The sequence below is a fragment of the Kwoniella dendrophila genome, chromosome 7, assembly GCF_036810415.1.
Source record: "Kwoniella dendrophila CBS 6074 chromosome 7, complete sequence".
Taxonomy (NCBI): Eukaryota; Fungi; Basidiomycota; class Tremellomycetes; order Tremellales; family Cryptococcaceae; genus Kwoniella; species Kwoniella dendrophila.
The window spans coordinates 934,403-952,752 of NC_089482.1; the positions used below are offsets into that span (position 1 = coordinate 934,403).

The 18,350-nt window shown below is 39.1% G+C and overlaps 6 protein-coding genes across 6 annotated transcripts; 1 reads left to right on the top strand and 5 right to left on the bottom strand.

The window, feature by feature from the left end:
* Window positions 1-615: 615 nt before the first annotated feature.
* Window positions 616-2,403, top strand: L201_005555 (uncharacterized protein; the record flags this gene model as incomplete). The annotated part of the gene is made up of 9 exons (XM_066221285.1): window positions 616-691; window positions 754-785; window positions 839-1,028; window positions 1,107-1,370; window positions 1,450-1,513; window positions 1,584-1,712; window positions 1,784-2,136; window positions 2,237-2,295; window positions 2,362-2,403. 9 exons carry the CDS (start codon window positions 616-618, stop codon window positions 2,401-2,403), a joined length of 1,209 nt encoding a protein of 402 aa, XP_066077382.1.
* A 341-nt stretch (window positions 2,404-2,744) lies between these two features.
* L201_005556 (uncharacterized protein) lies at window positions 2,745-5,308 on the bottom strand (the record flags this gene model as incomplete). Its single annotated transcript, XM_066221286.1, has 9 exons — window positions 2,745-2,967; window positions 3,034-3,599; window positions 3,654-3,720; window positions 3,777-3,888; window positions 3,946-4,023; window positions 4,095-4,261; window positions 4,322-4,434; window positions 4,503-4,575; window positions 4,659-5,308. The coding sequence occupies 9 exons, from the start codon at window positions 5,306-5,308 to the stop codon at window positions 2,745-2,747; spliced, it is 2,049 nt and encodes a 682-aa protein (XP_066077383.1).
* A 517-nt stretch (window positions 5,309-5,825) lies between these two features.
* On the bottom strand, window positions 5,826-7,680 carry L201_005557 (uncharacterized protein; the record flags this gene model as incomplete). Its single annotated transcript, XM_066221287.1, has 5 exons — window positions 5,826-5,872; window positions 5,943-6,114; window positions 6,177-7,091; window positions 7,443-7,523; window positions 7,657-7,680. 5 exons carry the CDS (start codon window positions 7,678-7,680, stop codon window positions 5,826-5,828), a joined length of 1,239 nt encoding a protein of 412 aa, XP_066077384.1.
* Window positions 7,681-8,249: 569 nt separating this feature from the next.
* L201_005558 (uncharacterized protein) lies at window positions 8,250-10,481 on the bottom strand (the record flags this gene model as incomplete). Its single annotated transcript, XM_066221288.1, has 10 exons — window positions 8,250-8,318; window positions 8,552-8,661; window positions 8,764-8,887; window positions 8,984-9,418; window positions 9,492-9,636; window positions 9,693-9,823; window positions 9,920-9,987; window positions 10,072-10,231; window positions 10,337-10,362; window positions 10,469-10,481. 10 exons carry the CDS (start codon window positions 10,479-10,481, stop codon window positions 8,250-8,252), a joined length of 1,281 nt encoding a protein of 426 aa, XP_066077385.1.
* A 471-nt stretch (window positions 10,482-10,952) lies between these two features.
* On the bottom strand, window positions 10,953-14,725 carry L201_005559 (uncharacterized protein; the record flags this gene model as incomplete). Its single annotated transcript, XM_066221289.1, has 9 exons — window positions 10,953-11,463; window positions 11,521-12,329; window positions 12,391-12,486; window positions 12,542-12,737; window positions 12,792-12,844; window positions 12,900-13,361; window positions 13,426-13,816; window positions 13,885-14,322; window positions 14,430-14,725. 9 exons carry the CDS (start codon window positions 14,723-14,725, stop codon window positions 10,953-10,955), a joined length of 3,252 nt encoding a protein of 1,083 aa, XP_066077386.1.
* A 1,195-nt stretch (window positions 14,726-15,920) lies between these two features.
* Window positions 15,921-17,493, bottom strand: L201_005560 (uncharacterized protein; the record flags this gene model as incomplete). The annotated part of the gene is made up of 8 exons (XM_066221290.1): window positions 15,921-15,965; window positions 16,050-16,446; window positions 16,509-16,603; window positions 16,775-16,822; window positions 16,884-17,024; window positions 17,103-17,162; window positions 17,229-17,377; window positions 17,454-17,493. 8 exons carry the CDS (start codon window positions 17,491-17,493, stop codon window positions 15,921-15,923), a joined length of 975 nt encoding a protein of 324 aa, XP_066077387.1.
* Window positions 17,494-18,350: the final 857 nt, after the last annotated feature.

Below are 18,350 nucleotides of genomic sequence, written 5' to 3' on the forward strand. Positions count from 1 at the left end.
AACGTCTGCGCAAAATGAGTGTTAAGGGAAATGATACGTTCAACTCACCCTTTGAGAGAAATGTCTTGGTATCCCCTTGTATACTTCAATGCAAGGTGTAGAAGTTGCAATGACTACTGAAGCGATGTTTATTGAAAGATTTGTTTATGAATATTAATCACAGTAATATGGGAATTGGGATTTATGTGTTGGTGTGATTTCTAGGGTTTTGGGATCATGATGCAGGGTAAAACAAAATGCAGATGAGAACTCAACTTATGAGTAGTGAATTACAAAATTGTAATCGAGTATTACAAGACTGCACATGGCAGCGTCGATCATTCATTAGGGTCGAATTTGTAATCGGATTAGGATATTTCGTTATATCAGATTTCATCCGCATTTGGCCATGTTTTCAGGGTACTAGGCCACCACCGACTTCATCCTTGCCATAATAATAATAAATAACATTCCGACGACACCATAATAAGATTATTACATTGTTACCTTCACTACACGTTCATGCGCGTGTCACCATTATTCCATTACCGCAAAATTCATCAGCTCTCTATCTTATATCTGCTACAGGTATCAATTTCCTTGTCTTCAAGATAAGATATCTCAGAACTCGTCAAAATGTCTACAACAAAAGCTATTGTATTAGTAGGAGGTCCAAGTAAAGGTACTCGTATGAGACCTTTGACTCTTGATTGTAAGTTTGTTGATGACTTTCAACTTGGATTCGATCCATACTGATTTTCGCGCTTTTAACAGGTCCTAAACCTCTCTTACCTATCGCAGGAAAGGTCAGTTCTTCAGGATTGGAACAACTGGATTAAGCTGATATTTAACTTGCTAGCCAATGGTATGGCATCCTATATCTGCTTTGGCTAAAGTACCGGGATTATCTGAAATTATCATTATTGGTTTCTATGAAGATTCAGTAATGAGTGGATTCATCAAAGAAGCTAAAAGAGAATTCCCTAATATTGGTATCAGTTATTTGAGAGAATATAAAGCACTCGGTACAGCTGGTGGTCTTTATCATTGTGAGTTACGCATTTATCAAGCCTGATATTGGTGTCTAACTTGAAATCATATGCTAATCAAGCTTTGATGGTATATAGTTAGAGATTCTATTCTTAGACCACCAGTACCACAAAACATTTTCATCTGTAACATTGATATTTGTTCTGCATTCCCATTCCAAGAAATTCTTGAATTACATTCAAAACATAGAGGTGTAGGTACAATAATGGGTGTAAATGTTAAGAAAGAATCTGCACAAAAATATGGTTGTATTGTGACTGAACCTGAAAGTCAATTGATGGTTCATTATGTTGAAAAACCTGATAGTTGGATCTCAAATACTGTCAACGGTGGTGTTTACTGTGAGTACATAATCAAGTCAAGGAAAATGATATTTTGGATGTGAAAGCCTCGGATATAAGCTGAATTGATTCTATTCAGTATTTGATAAATCATTATTTGACGAGATCAAAGTTGCCATGGATCAAAAGACTGCCCGTGCTGCGTAAGTACAGCTGGATCAAGGTCCTTAACCCCGTGAAGCAGCTGACTGATTTATTGATTCACGTCAACAGCGAAGATCCTTTAGTTAAATCTGATGATATTCTTCGTCTCGAACAAGATGTCATTGTACCTCTTGCGGCAGCCAAGAAGATGTATGTTTATGAATGTAAAGATTTCTGGAGACAAATTAAGACAGCTGCGTGAGTATCATTGTGTAACCTCGATGATTTCTGATATGTTTCATACTTACTGACTTCTCTTGAATGGTTAGATCCGCTGTTACAGCCAATCAATTATATTTAACTCGAATCCAAAAAACCAATGCGGATTTCTTAGCTAAATCATCCTCAAATATCATCTCACCAGTCTATATAGATTCTACAGCAACGATTGACCCAACGGCCAAGATTGGCCCTAATGTTGCTATTGGACCAGGTGTACAAGTAGGTAAAGGTGTCAGAATAAAAGATGCAATTGTGTTAGAAAATACAGTTTTGGATAAACATTCTTGCGTTTTGAATTCAATTGTTGGTTCAAATTGTAATATCGGTCCTTGGGCTAGAGTTGATGGTAATCCTGAACCTGAACAAGATGTCAAAGGTCAAATTAGTGTAACAATTTTGGGTAAGTCAACTAATCGTCTGACAAGCTTATCATATTGTATATAGAAGAATAAAATGGTCCCTTCAGCTGATACCAATAATTTGCGTATTCACATTCGCAGCGACAGAAGTTTCCCTTGCTCCCGAAACCCTTGTCAGAAGTTGCATTGTACTTCCAAATGTAAGTTAGCTAGATGCAAGTCGCCAATCACTATTTCGAGAAAAAGCTGATAGAAATCATTTTCAGAAATCACTTAGTCGAAACTCAGCCAATGAAGTTTTACTTTAAGCCATTTCAAGTCGTTTGTTATCGACAATCGATATGATAGTCATCAACCCGAAAATCAGCATTCTTCTTGCCGAACTTACGCAGTTGACTGTATAGGAAACCTGGATCGGATTCAATTCATATGCCAACGCTTAAATTTATCATTTCATTAGCTTTACTCAATTATGGGGTTTATAGATCATCCATGCATGGTAGAATATATATCATTATCGTCAAAAGGAGAAATCACATAGCTTTCTACCCTTCGGGATTTCGTTTGAAGTATAGTTCACAGTGGCTATGATACAGATCTTCAACTCATTAGTAGCTGAGATTAATTCGAACATGTCTAAATACCAATGTTACATTTCCAATAATCTATCAATAGCCAAACCTAGATCGTCCTGACTTCCTTCCAACACAGCTTCAACAACGTCTTCGTCTAAAGCGGGGAACATTTGATGTAAAGTCTGTACGTTTGCTCTTCGAGTTTGAGCATAAGTTTCTTGTGACATATCAATTGTAGATTGTAACTGCATGGAAGAGAAATCAGGAATAGGGTTATCGCCTGGTGTAGGTGTACCACTATACAACATATACCATATAAGTCAATCATCTTTTTCTGTCCTGGGAAAAGACGGGATCACTTACGCTCTAGAGCCAGGAGCAGAATTATCCCCTGGTACACCCAATCCAAAGCCCTGTAGCGTTCTTGATGGGCTTTCAGGTGTTGAAGCTCTAAGATTATTGAATTCCGATCTTCTCGTACGGAAAACATCTCTTGATGCTGGAGTATTCTGACTATTTTGTCTGTTCCTTTGAGGTGACCTTTCGTCGTCACTTGTATGACTTCCATCTTCTGATCTATTATTATCACCCGATGAAGGACTTTGCATAGTTGATAGTATTTTACCAATTGCACTCAATGGTTTACTAACAGCTTCTTGTGCTAAATCACCTGTACGCTGGAAGAATCTCTTAGTACCGTCTAAAGCCTGTGTTGTAGTAGTGAGTGATAATGGTCTAGCAGCTTCTTCACCGGATGTAACGGCTGAAAAGGGTGACATGTCAGCTGGAGGTAAAGCTCTGGATGTTGAAGCTGTTGGTGAAGGAGGTAATTCTTGGATTGCATCCTCCACATTTTTCTCAAATTCTGCTTGGGTGATGTTGCTCAGACTCGAAGCGTCCATGGTTTCGATAAAGGCGATTGAACCACTCTGCATACAACAAATTAGCTAAATGGGATGTCAATGTGCTTCGAGATTGCTTACAAGACTGGACAGATAATAGCCAGCTTCCCCTTGTAGCTTTGAAGCGCTCCTGAAACGGCTGATATACCTGCCACAATTATCAGTACATATGAATAGCTGACATCGTCAAGAGCATATACTTACTCGATGTTGGACAACATGTTGTCAGGATTTGCTTGTAACACCACAAAGATCAGTATGGGTACAAACGCATCCGCTCCAGTTGCTTCTGCGCCATAAACATTCCGTATCAAACCTATGATTATACTTGTTAGCTGGTAGCGCCGCTCCTGATCTCACAGCTTCTACATACCAAAGATAACTTTACAGCAATTTAGTATACAAATCATTTTATCCCTTGGAGCTTTGTAATGGTTAATCTTCAATAATTCTAATACCATCAAAAACATTAGCTCTACGATCCATTGGATTCGATCCTGCATAGAGCGATAACAAATATACCTTGTTCAGCAAAACCTAAGAACCCTTGAGTAGCTTCACCTTCAGGGACATCTAAATGCTTTTCTCTTACCCAACGGAATAATCTAACCCTTTGAGCGAAAACTGCATCCCTTTCGAGATCATCTGTAGTTATGGGTTGAGAAGGTACAAGTTGAGGTGTGAATGTGCTGATCAAAAAGACTCGATTATTAGCTGACAATCAGAAACAACTTGATCAGACAGCTTACTAATTATATAATCTGTTCATAACTAATTTTTCCATTGCTTCTAAGGCATTATCAAATTCTACTGTTGATTGAGATTTCCATGGGTCGACTTGTTCCATTTTCTCCGAAATAAACTAGCACACAGTGGAAAAGGGATATAATTAGTAAAGCCAACATAGTACGCTCAGAATATTCAACTTACGGCAAGGAAATCATGTATCAATTTTATCTGTTCATTAACTGTAAATGGTTTCTTGGCGAAATTTGATAAAAAACTAAATACCCATTTATAATTCGTAAGTGACTACATTCTCTTCTCCAACAAACCAAGAACAAAAGATCATAAAGTATGAATCACCTTTTCAAATACCTAGCTATAGGTTCAGCAGATTTTGTTCTTAAATCTTTCAAAAAACCAGAAAAATTAAATATTGGTTCTTGATTCGGTATTGAATTTACTGAATTTATCGAATTATTACTTTCACTTTCTGTTATCGTGACTTGAACAGGTGTTTCTTGAGGTATATTAGCAGATTTATCTTGCCCTTGTTTCTTTGGCTTTGCTGGTGTTTTTGGATCTTCCTTTGTGCTTGATGCTGTTGAAGAGGAAGCAGAAGCTGATGGACCAGATGAAGTAGCATAAGGATCAAATTCAGATAAATCTGTTGTCAGAGTTTGATATGATTTATTATGTATAGTAGGTGTTAATGATGAAGAAGGTGTAGATAAAGGTAAACCTTTTGCTGGTGGAGGATGCAAGGGAGCATCAGGAACCGTAGGTTCGTTTGTGAATGATCGAGGAGCAGGTGTAGATATAGGTTCAGAAGGTTGATTAGGTGGTGCATGATATCCTGCTTGTGCTTGTTCACTTGAAGGTATATTCAACAAGGAAGATTCAGCAGCTTCGTCTATGATGACTGTTGGATCTGAAGAAGTTGAGGTTGGTCCGGGGGTTGACGGTCCAGCATTTTGCGTTGCATTATCCTGTGAACTTTCGGTTGTCGCCATGATGGGATATTTTCCTCTTGGTTATCTCTTATCTCAATGAGCCACGAATTGATATTATTTGACTAAAATTTACTGCTTCACCGAATGATAACAAAGGTTGAATGATGATTGTTGTTGTCTGTTATCTGACATGAAATCCCATGATAAATACTTAAGGAGCTTGTACTGTACGCGACTGCAGTCAAACAACGTGGATATCAAACATATATATATACGAAATCAACAACGTAAATCATCGATGACGAATGTGGCACAGTATACATCCATGCATTGAGCTCTTTGGAATGCATATGCATGCTGTCTGCGTCTGACACGCTGACTGTGTCATCAATCGCATGATAACACAGAAAAAGATGCAGCCAGAATATGGTATGGTGGCATATCCAAATATCAATGAATGTGTATATACGATAGACTAATTTCAATTTTCCAAAATGCTGATATGTATCTCTCTAAAATCCAAGAATGTATTTGTTTCGCAAGCAAAAAATCTATGTTAAAAGCACAAAGAGGCAATCTAAAGTTTACCTTCTCTGATCATTCTAAGGTAGTATCGAGCCATTTCTGTAAGAAGGGAAAGAACAACTTGATTAGCACCTAATAGACTAATACTAGGCAAGAACGTAAAACTTACCTTCAACACCTTGTTTGACGGACCATTGTGGTTGCCATTGGAGAGATTCCTTAGCTCTGGCGGTGTCGGCTCTTCTTCGTTGAGGATCATCAATTGGCATTTCTTTGTGGATGATTTCAACTCGTCTTGGGTTAGCAACACCTTCTTCCTTTTGGATTTGTTCAACGATATCCTACAAATAGATTTGTTAGCTTATTGCCGATCAGATCAATGAGGAAAGATGAATACACTCACTCTGACGTTTTCGGCGAATTCCATGATGGTGAATTCGTGGGATGAACCGATGTTGGTTGGTCGGGTTTCGTCACCGTTCATGAGGAGGATCAAACCATCAATTAAATCGTGAACGTATTGGAAAGATCTGGTTTGTTGACCATCACCGTAGACGGTCATATCTTCACCTTTAAGGGCTTGGATAATGAAGTTTGAAACGACTCGACCATCGTAAGGGTTCATTCTTGGACCAAAGGTGTTGAAAATTCTAGCAACTCTAACATCGACACCATCTTGTCTTTGGTAACCGTAGGTAAGAGTTTCAGCAACTCGTTTGCCTTCATCGTAACAAGCTCTAGGACCGATACAGTTAACATGACCCCAGTATTCTTCTCTTTGAGGGTGTTCTTCTGGGTCACCGTAAACTTCTGAAGTTGAGGTGATGAGGAATCTAGCTTTGGTTCTTTTAGCAAGACCAAGCATGTTAAGGGTACCCATGAAAGAGGTTTTGATGGTTTTTACGGCGTTGTATTGGTAGTGAGGAGGAGAAGCGGGACAAGCAAGGTGGTAGATTTGGTCAACTTCGATGAGGAATGGGTTAACTACATCGTGTCTAACCATTTCGAAGTTAGGGTGACCAACCCAGTGGGAGACGGTAGTCCTGCTACCAGTGAAGAAGTTGTCAAGAACGGTAACTTCATGACCGAGAAGCATGAGTCGATCGACTAAGTGAGAACCGACGAAACCAGCACCACCAGTAACGAGAATTCTCTTTCGTTCGGTGTTAGGAAGGTTCTTGACAGGTGGGAATTTAGCGACGGTGGTGTATTGAATAGAATCGGTTTCTTTGAAGTAGGTAGATTCTGATCCGTAGTCTTTGTGACCTTGACCAGCGAGATCGGTTTCTTTGTTACCTTCTTTGAGGAAAGCTGGGGTCTAATGGGGAGAAGGGAGAGAACGGAGAATAGTCAGTACATATTAGAGAGACAAGAACGCAAAGCAAGGAGAAGGCAAGGGATATAAGGAGTATGCAAAGGGGGGAGGTGGGTAGACAAGCGCAAGGCGGTCAAAGAGCGGAACGGGGGAGGGGGGATTGAGAGGAATAGGAGAAATGGGGAGAGATGTAGAGAGGAGGGGGAGTGGGAGTACGGAAGAAATGCCAGTAGGGGAGAGGGAGGCGGTCGAGGAGGTGGTCATATGTGAGATAAGCAGCATAAGTGAACAGGACGTGTAAAAGAAAGACGCGAAATTACGCGTTAGGTTGAATGATAAATTATGATAACTTACAAGGTATAAACTTCTCAAAGTATCGACTTTGACTCTAGAGTCGAACCCGAATCTGTTAGCACCGACCTCAGCGATCTTGGTCTATGAGTATAAGAGTTACATCAGCTTTGATATTCGACAAACAACACCTTCAACATCATTTGGGATGGATCTGAACTTTCCCCCAAAATGTGCGTTAGAATGTATGATGAGTTGAATGAAAACTCAAACTCACGTCTTGTTGTTGGTTAGCAGCCATTTTGATGTGTTCTTATAAGGAGTGAAAAAGGTAAGAGAAGGGATGTGAGAAGAAGAAGGATAAAAAAAGGGAGTATGTATAAAAGAGATCAAAATATGATCAGTAAAGAAAAAAAGATAAGGATAGAAGATTGTGGGATGAGTTGGAGTGACTAGCTGAAGCGTGTAACGTGTATGTGTATGTGTATGTGGTATTATTATTTCTGTATGGTGTATGAGTGTTTTTGCGACCTATTCCGGACTAGCACGCGTTCCTCACCCTGAGCTTAAATTCTCAAAGTTGTATAAAACTTACATAAAGTAAAATGATACCGTTAGTAACGCTTGGACCTAGGACCGCCGGCATAACGGGATTACTAATTGAGACTCGCGTGGCGCTCTTATAGATTGGATGCCGACCACGTGCGTGGCGTTTGTTTGGTCCTCCTTGCTTCACCTTCATCTCCTTCAACACCCTTCGAGTTCGAGATTCAAGAAGTAGCATCAGTATCGTTAAGAGCATATGCATGAAGGGGTAGGTATGAGAACAACGTAAAGCACGTGAATACATCTAAATGGTATAAAGAGAAACTAAAGTGGCGCGATAACGGAGGAGGATTTGGCATCGGTAATTGTTCGAAGGACATAGTCGTCCCCGTTCTGTCATGGTTTTTGAGTCGACATTAGCTCTTTTTCAAGTCTGAGAATCTTTCTAAGCTTAAAAACACTTACCTGTGTGACGTACCTACACCACGGGAGACTACCTTTTCTGTTAGCTTGCATATGAAAGATCGAGTTCAAAAGAGGTTCAACTTACGCCTGGAAAGAAAAAAAGGAAGATTATCAGCAAAAAGTCAAAGGATGTCGATCGGACCAAAGTGCCACAAACTCACCTGGTATCCTGATTTCTCCACTATTTTGAGATATCTAACCTGTATACCTGATACAGTAAAGTACGGAATATCAAACTTAACAGATATGGGAGCTCGCTTATCGATTTCTTCTACGAGTATTCAACGAAACGAAGTGAAATGAAATGTGAGAGTCGCAGATTAGAGGTCAGCGTGACTGAGTAGTCCGATTTATATGCGAACGAGTTACTCACCATTTCTTACACTTGGTAGACCAAAGTGAGCCCTCATCATATAATCTCTACCACCACCTAACTGTTTGATCTTCCATACGAAAGCTGATTTTTCAGGTGCATATACAACTGAGCCTACTGACGTCTGTGAAAGCAATCAATTTAAGAACACGAATACCAATACAATGTCAGTCATATATCCAGAATCAGTGATCGAGTATCGCAACAATTACAGACTTACTCTGAATTTTGGACTATCAGCATCATCAGGAACAGGAACGTAAATTTCAACATTATTTGCTGTTGATTTTCTTTTAAATTGACCTCTAACTTTAACCGTATATTCAATTCTTGAACCTCTATGACTTTCAACTGAAGCTTCAACGAAAACTAAAGGTTTAACAGGTGTTGATAATCTATATGACATTAATTCAAATTCACCATCAGGTGGTATAAATGATATTGTTCGATCATTTTCAAATCTTGATAATCTAACACATTGATGAAATTTAACATCTTCCATTTCAATTGATTTACCTCTTGCAGCTCTTCCAGTTGATTCAAACATAACTTTATCATTTAAACCTAATCTTAATTCTGGCATACCAGATAAATAGCATTTCAATTTGACTGCACCTAGAATTTCAGATCTTATAACATTTCCAGAAGCATTGACCTATAAAATAAACCATGATAATTTTGAGATAAGCTTTTTTACAATATGAAAACAACTCATACATATGGCTCACCAAAAGATTGATACTCTCAACAACATCTAAGAAAACTTCATTCTTTCTATACCTTATACCTTCAGATCTCCATGAAACTGCATTTGTAACTGCCATTGGTGGTCTAGCTTGGACCTCTAATTTATGTGATTCTTGAGTGATATATCTATCATATCGAGTAATTAATATATTTGGCCGGCCGATTTAAGCTTCAAGACTTACTCTTGCAATATTTTAGATTCGGTAGTTTGTGGAAAACCGAAATCCATCATCTCATCTAACAATTCATATATAACAACAAAATTATCTCGAATTGATTCTTCTTCTAATTCTTTAAAATACTCTGTAAGTACCTATAGACAATCACATATATACATAAGTATAATGAAATCAGTAAAATGTCATCTTGTTATTATTACAAAAGGAATAAATAGGCCTGAATCACTCACAGAACATAATCGATGTAAGAAAAATATGATTTCAGCTGCATTTGTATTACGTTTAGATAAAGCCAGTACTGTATTGGTTCAATATCATATAATCAATATTTCATCAAAATATCACCATGAATGATAGATCTTCATATAAGAACTAAACTTACAATATAAATTATTATGTCTTATATGCATGTAGTTTATACCTTGATCTGAAAAACAAGGTGTAACTTGTATGTTTTCTTCTTCCATATCCAATACCAGAGGTAAGAATCTCTCTATATATGAAGGCGGTACATCATCCCTATATGATCTTTGAATTAAAGACTATATTATTGTACCGAAGTACATGAGATGATATTATCAATAAGATTGACATGCCTTATTAAATGATCTTGCTTGAGTAGTCATATAATATTCTAAAAAGCTTACCTTCCCCTTCACATCAAGGATTGCAACTACATAATGAAATCAAAGTCGATAATAAGAGCCACATAACCCCAATTAGCCACTCGACGGTAGATAATGTAGTATAATTTGTACGGCGCAAGAGCAAAAACTCACCTAAACTGGCCATTGTATCTTATGAGTTCTAGAAACGCTAGATTCAGTAAAGACGATTGTTGATGGCCTGGATGAAACCTAGATCCTTTTCGAGTATAGTGAAAGTCACTGGGTGAGCTTTTCGTTGCTTTGAACCTCAAAATTGGTTAATCTCATTCTGATATCCTGCTATCATCGCATCGTTTTCGTTGATTGTTGTCTTTCCAACCTCACGTCACGAAGGTGGACAGACCTGGACACGCTCAACGACCGGTTCATGTTGACATGTAAAATCTTATTTATCACCCCATTTAAGGGCTAGGCTTGGTCTGGATCCGATACATCACTTCTGCGGAATTCAGACAGTAAAATGGGATAGTGGTATGCATATTGTACATTGAACATTTGATATTGTTACATACATACACTGATTAAAATGAAGCGTGAAGCGTAAACTGCGTGAATCAACTAAATATAATAAAATAACTAATCCCAAAAATGACTATTAACATAGCCCTTGTCCACTCCAATTTCCTCCTTGATCCTGGCCTTGACTATGGGGATGAGAATGTCCATGTTCGTTGAGATTATGATTGTGATGGTGTTGCTGATGACGATTATGATCATGATTGGATTCATGAGATTGGTGGTGTTGTTGAGGGTGAGAATGAGGAGGAAAATGAGGATGTCCTTGATTTGCAGAGAAATGATCAAATAAACCTGCCCAATCACTCATACCTAGGTTACTATCTCTTCTACCTCCGTCCCAGACATTCCCAATATTTCCACTACCGGGGAAAATTGTATGAGTATGGTGCGGTTGTGAATGATGATGGTGATGATTTGGGTGAGGATGTTGATTTGATCCGGAAGATTCTGCAACCGTATGACTTGAAGAAGCAGGATTGGCAGTGGCAGGTTGAGGGGAAGTCAAGAAATCGAATATTGGATCGGCGGTTTCATTTTGTAAGAATGGGGTTGGAGTAGCTGTTTCTAATCCAAATGATGACATCAAGCTGCAGTAGACGATATTAGCTCATACTCACTTACTACCTGTACCTTTGATTACTTACGAGAAGAAATCGTCCTTTGCACCACCGCCCATTTCACCCAACATGCTCGCCCAATCATCCGTACTTTGCAAGCCGCCAGTCTGAATAGGGAACAGACCATTGGGGTATGCTTGACCAGGATGTTGAGGGAAATGTTGGCCGTTACCTCCGTTGATACTTTCCAAACTCAAACTCAAACCGTTATTATTCGCAGGACTAGTAAGCGGATTGTGCTGGGTTGACAACACTGGATTGGGTTGATTGATAGGGATGGGTTGTTGGCCATACCCAAGTAATGATGAGTCCTGAATCGGCGGTATCAACGGGTTTGTTCTTTGACCGATATTTCGATCAGGGTTTGCAATAAATGGCGCTGCGTTCACGTTGATATTTTGTTGATTCACTATCAAGGGATCTGCCGGAGGTGTAGGTTGGATGTCAAACAACCTAGCAATCATATCCTCTGCGGTACCTTCGATACCAATACCGGCTAAACCAGGTCCGGGTCCAGGACTGCTTCCACTATCGTTTCCGTCTCCATCATTTTTGCGTCCTACGGTCGATCCTAAGCCATTCTCCCAGGCAGTGACAAGCTCTTTGAACAATCCTTCATGTCTTCCCGCTGCCTTGAATTTGGAACCAAACACTCCTAAAGCGGTTTGACATTTTCTAATGGCTGATTCAGCTCTAGCTTTATAAGCGTCCGTCAAATATGGGTGGAAAGTGGTGATGATATGAAGTAAGGTTAATCCAGCTAGGAATAATCTGTAGAACCGCCATGTTGATAATTTTGATTGTACGATTGGCGGTTGAAGGTAGTTGTACTGCGTCTGTATTATCGGGTCAGCATATGTGATAAGTGTTTTGATCTTATCTATAGCAGCAGCTTACCTCGCACAATGCAGCAGCTGATTCCAGACACAACGTGACATATCGACCAGCAGCCTTACAACTGGCTACAATGGGTCTAAGCAATAATTGTACGCACTAACAGGCAATCGTCAGCTACGGTTTTCCTGAAAGCTGGTAGCAGACCCCTCACATTATGATACTCCAGTTCCCACGTTTCAACAGGAAGCATTGGTACGCCTTCTTGTGGTTGGGGCTGACAGGCTCTCCATTGGTCAAGTCGAGCTAGCAAGTCGTCCGCTTCATCGTAAGACTGTCTTTCCAATTGACCCGTTCTGGCATCAGGATCTCTTGGCCGTAAGGGTTTGTCCAATCGGTAGATAGCATCACTACGTCAGAAAGAGGTCAGTATTGAGAAAAATTTCAAGCGAGAATATACATACGTGATCATCTGTTTGAGCTGATTCATACGGATGTTATGTATTGCTGAAGTCATCTACACGGGTTAAGTATTAGCTATTATCATCACCGATTGTTCAGTTTCAACTTACAGATGATACAGGTCCATAACCATTGGTATATTCGTCTCCGGGTCTTCTACCAGCCATCATCTCGATCTGGATATTTTGCATGGCATACAGTGCTTTGGCATCGGAAAAATCAACATCCACGTTCAACGGTAACTCGACATCTATATCTCGATCTTGGATACCTGCTGGACGACCAAGTTGAGCTGCCATCATCCTGTCCAATGTGTATACTGCCCAAAATACTCTTTTCTTCATCTCATACCGCATAGGATCTTTTTCTCTTTCACTTCTAGATCTTAAACGCCTGTGCATTCCTAGTTCGACAGCGGTTCGCATAGCTAGACCGCCTACTTGCCATACCGAGACTTCGGCTGTTGGATGACGAAGTCCATAAATGATAAGCAAGACTAGTGCTTGTACAGTGGCAAGAGAATGATGAGATGTCAAGGTGGATAAACATGCTACTGCGGCATTGTAATAGACCTTTGAAAGCACATATCAGAAATTAGCTTTATAAAGTCATATACATTTTATACCAAACACTTACTTCATGGGAGACAGCACCTTCCAACTTTTCATCTTCACTCAATCTAGCACCATAACCATAACATAGCCATAAAAAGAAACTTGCTAGATTTCTCCTCTCATCTGCGCCTGTACCAACACCCCATAAGGGTCTACCTTGACAGATAGCTTCTCTATTTTCATGCCAATTTTTGACAACGATCCAATCAAAACAACCGTATCTAGCTTGAATATGTTCATAAACTAAATCTAAGTAATGTGAAGCTAATCTAGGTGGTGGTAAAGGTGGTGTAGGATGATGTAATGTATATTCCAAGGCAGATTGGACAGATGCTAATTCAGGTGGTGCAAGATATGAAAATCGAGATAGATGTGATTTGGGTTGTGTAGCTTCTCTAGGTCGACGTAACGCACTGAAAAAAAAAACAGGAAGAATATGAGTTCTTCACTCCCGATTGGTAAGAGCTTGTATGACACTTACGTCGCACATACTCTTGCCCAATTGATACCAGAACTAGGACCGACGTAAACAGGTTCTTCACCTCCACCTAAACTTAACATACCTATACCTAAAGCTAAATCTTGTTCATCTTCTTCACCATCAACTGTTAATTCAGGCGCAGCACTTCCTGTAGAAGGTACACTTGACGGTCCTTCTTCAGCTCTTACTTCCAAATTATTACCATCGTCATTACTTTTACTTATCGGTTTGATAGGTATTGGAGCTGTTCCTGTGGCGTTTGAGGTTCCAGCTGGATTTATTATCGCAGGTGCATAAACTTGATTCAACTTGTTTACAGCGGCTGATCTAGCTTCAGCTGGCATTTGGATATGATCCGTAGCATATCCTGATGCAGGATTTGATTTCCTCAATTCTACTTCTAAGGCTGCACATCGTGCTTCCAGCTGAGAAACGTATCTGATCAGGAGGATTGGTCAGCGTTTGTATGGTGACATCGTATCATGTTAATCTGAAAGTAGATTATTTGTTCCATCTACATGTCGTAGTCAGGATTGATTACTCACTCTAACAAAAAAATCTCATTTGGTGTTCTTTCCAAGTAAATACATTCTTTCTTTGCTGTTAAGCAATTTGTACATGTTGGTACAGGTGAAGTACCAGGTGGTGCAGGTACACATTTCGCTTTACGTTCTTTACATCTAACACATGCAATTGCACCTCTTTTCGGTGCTAATGATCTTTTCTTACTTGCTGCTGTGCCACTTGAGCCACCTGCATTACTCGATGTACCTGCTGCTGTTGCTGAAGAACTGCCACCTGATCTATCTACCACATTTGAATTTTTTGGTTCAGCTGGCATTTTTGAGACGTTGTTTGAGACCGAAACCTCTCCTATCTTGTATTATAAGGATGTAAAATATTCTGTAAAGTTGTAAAGAAGTACTAATGGGTCATATCGCTATGCCAAGTAAATGCGATTGCTAATATTGCTTCTCCGCCTCTGGAACACAGTCACTGAAGGGTGAACAAGGTCTACCTTGACTTGCCGATTTGATATGCAGTGAAGCTTGGTTGTATTGACAATGTATTGAATGACTGGTAAGTTATTTAAAGCAAGAGTAGATCGATGTATGTATACAATGAATATGATGACCAAAAATATGTAAGGTGTATGTATGTGAATGTGGGGTTAAAGATGCAATAATAATATGATAATCCGATTCGGGTGAAATAATAATCAAAATCCCAAAAAATGTCCCTAACAAGAAGATATGGTAAGTAACCGGTCAATTTTTGACGGGATGGGGGGGTGAGGTTTTATTTACTATTTACTATTTACTAAGAGTCGGGTAAGGCTACTTCAAACGATTCGCTGTCGTCGTACTACTTGCTAAGAAGCGGTCAATTTATGTTTGTATACAGAATTAGCATAAATATTATTATGTATGACTAACTACCCAATCCTCATTTGCCTCGTGATATTGTTCTACCCATATCGTAATTTACAAGACATCTATCTCTGTTTAGCAAAATTTTAATACGTTTTGTTGCTACATCGGGTATAACCGATTAGATCTACTCCATACTCTATGCACTACTCTTATGTATCGTTATGTCCGTCTTAGGGTAAGTTTTTATATACCATAATTTCATTCAACCAGATCTATTTATGCTTCCTATAATAATCATGTTACCTTATTTCGGAATCCCCCATTTTTAGGACGGTCTATTTCCGACCGATAGACAGTACTTAATGCGACTAGGTTCTCAAATATGTCTAGCAGCGCATCATTTTCATTTCACTTCTTTCCTATAAAGCATGATCTTCTATCTAATGAGAAAGTGTGGAAAAAGGTGTTTTGTGATTAATATGAGATTTTTGTTTGGATATGTTGTGATGTGATTGAAGAAAAACAAATGATATAATGATTGATCAATTGAAAAATATATGTACAAAAAAAGGTGCTGAAGTTGCTTCAATCCTTCCATCCTTCCATCCTCCCTGCCTTACATTCTGATCTGTCATCTACACATCCGATACCAAGTTAGACTACTTATGCTATACCATTTGAATAAGGTACTTCGTGGAAAAGGTATGACTGTATGGTGAAGGGGGGTTGGATCAGCTATACAACTACTTCTTGTTGACTGATCAATAAGATGCAGAACTCGTTTCCACTTACAACAGATTCACCAAAATGAGATCTTCTTATAGTTTCAGCTAAAACATGACTGACATCAATAACATCAATTTTATCTGTTTTTTCTGTATTTTCAGATTGAGGTATTGTATTAGTTATAACTAATTTTTCCATTCCACTTTCATTTATAACTTTAATTGCTGGTCCAGATAAAATTCCATGCGTAGCAAAAGCATAAACTTTTGTTGCACCTGCTTCTAATAAATTTCTTGCTGCTAAACCTAATGTTCCACATGTATCTGCCATATCATCAACCAAAATGGCAACTTTACCTGTAACTGTACCAACTAAAACCATTCTTGATACTTCATTTGCCTTCTTACGTTCTTTATGGAATAAAGCGAAATCTATGTTTAATCGATCGGCAATTGAAGTAGCTCTGTACATGAGGAAACGAGTCAGCTTATTGTCGTTGAGCTAAAATTTCATTGCGCCACTTACCGTTTAGCACCACCAGCATCGGGAGAAACGATAACACAGTTCTTGACGTCAATGTGATCTCGCATATATTGGATCATTGAGGGTTCGGCGTAGAGCTATACCAGCGATAAGGTTAGTCGAATATCCCACGAGTGGTATGGGATACCATGGGTTTACTTACGCTGAACATCGTTAATTACCATTGGTGAAGCAAGAGAGCAGGCAAATTCGGACGACTCGTCAATAATGCTCATTAAGGTGAGACTGAGTTATACTCACTTATCAACAGGAACATCAAAGAACCCTTGAATCTGAGAAGCGTGTAAATCCATGGTCTGTGCAGGAGTACATGATCAGCCCTATCGACTTCCCATATCTTTTAAAGCGCAAGCTTACAATGACATGATCACATCCGGCTTCTCTTAACATATTAGCAACTAATTTAGCTGTGATAGGTGCTCTTGATTTATCTTTCTTATCTTGTCTTGCATACATGAAATGTGGGATAATAGCTGTGATTCGTTTTGCTGATGCGATCTTTGAAAGTTGAAACAGTCAATCAGTATGATCCAGTTGTACATCTTGCTCTAGATCTCCAGCAATTTTATCACTTACTTTACACGCATGAATCATTATGCATAATTCCATCAAATGGGTATTAATAGCTCCAGCACCCTATTGATTATCACCACCTAATATCAGTCTTTTGATTCTCTGCTACAATATGATTAGGTAACTCACAGTATTCAATATATATACATCATAATCTCTTACACTCTCAGTTATAGTTATTTTTGTTTCACCAGAAGGAGGTTGAGTTATATTAGCTCTTGCTAAAGGTATTCTTAACCTTTTTGCGATCAAGTGAGCTAATTCCGGGTGCGAAGACCCTATACAAATGTTAACGATGAGTATTAGCTTGGATAAATCTAGCTATATAGTAGCCATATGGGCATATCAACTAACCAGCAAAAAGCTTAATGGTTGAATAAGCTGCTGAAGCCATTGCGACTTTTGATTTTTTGGGAGTAAAGGTAGACAGATTGAACGGATTTAGTTTGAGGAAAGTTTGGGTTTTAGGTTGTGTTGAATATCGATACTCTGAGTTCACTGATTTTGTTATTCTGCTGATTGATGATTTTTGTTCTTTTCGTATGTGGGCCAAAGGCTATATCATTGCAGGATACAATAAGGTGTACTGAGAGGGAATGAACTTTCGGAGACGTATGGTTCACCGTCGGACGAGGTTTGTATGAGGTGGTTTGACTTGCTCGTCAATTTTTGTGGTTTACTAAAGATTTTGGTTGTATCTAGGTGACGAGTTGATTCTATGAATGTACTACTGTGGAACTGCTATGTGGGTATGAATGTTATGTCATGTATAGCAAGATGGGATACTTGCTTAACATCACTCACCAAAGCAGCTACTCGTCGTTTCAGCCTAATAGACAGACTCGCCAAGGGATCAAAAATCTCAAAATTGTGTTTCCGTCAAAAAAGCTGAAATGGAATTGGTTTGATTAGGCAGGCGTATGTGCGGAGTAAGTCTGTCTTCTCCGCAAGTGAAATCTCGGGTAATGCCGAAAATACTCTGAACAGAGGTCTAAACCTCTAGCAAAGGGCTTTTGGCTTGGCTGCTCGATGAAGGAATATGCATAAAATAAACGAATGAAAAGATCAATGTTGGTTTCTTATATATGTGAGATGCGTTAGATATGTATCAAGAAGCTAAGATGAGATTGGGGACGGATCAAAGGACCCGTTCCAACCAAATTGATGGTTGTTATGGTAAGATCCGAAACCTGCTCTATGGATCTACAAAAGGGGTTCGAGTCATTCAAGACTTCTGATTGTGATACATCT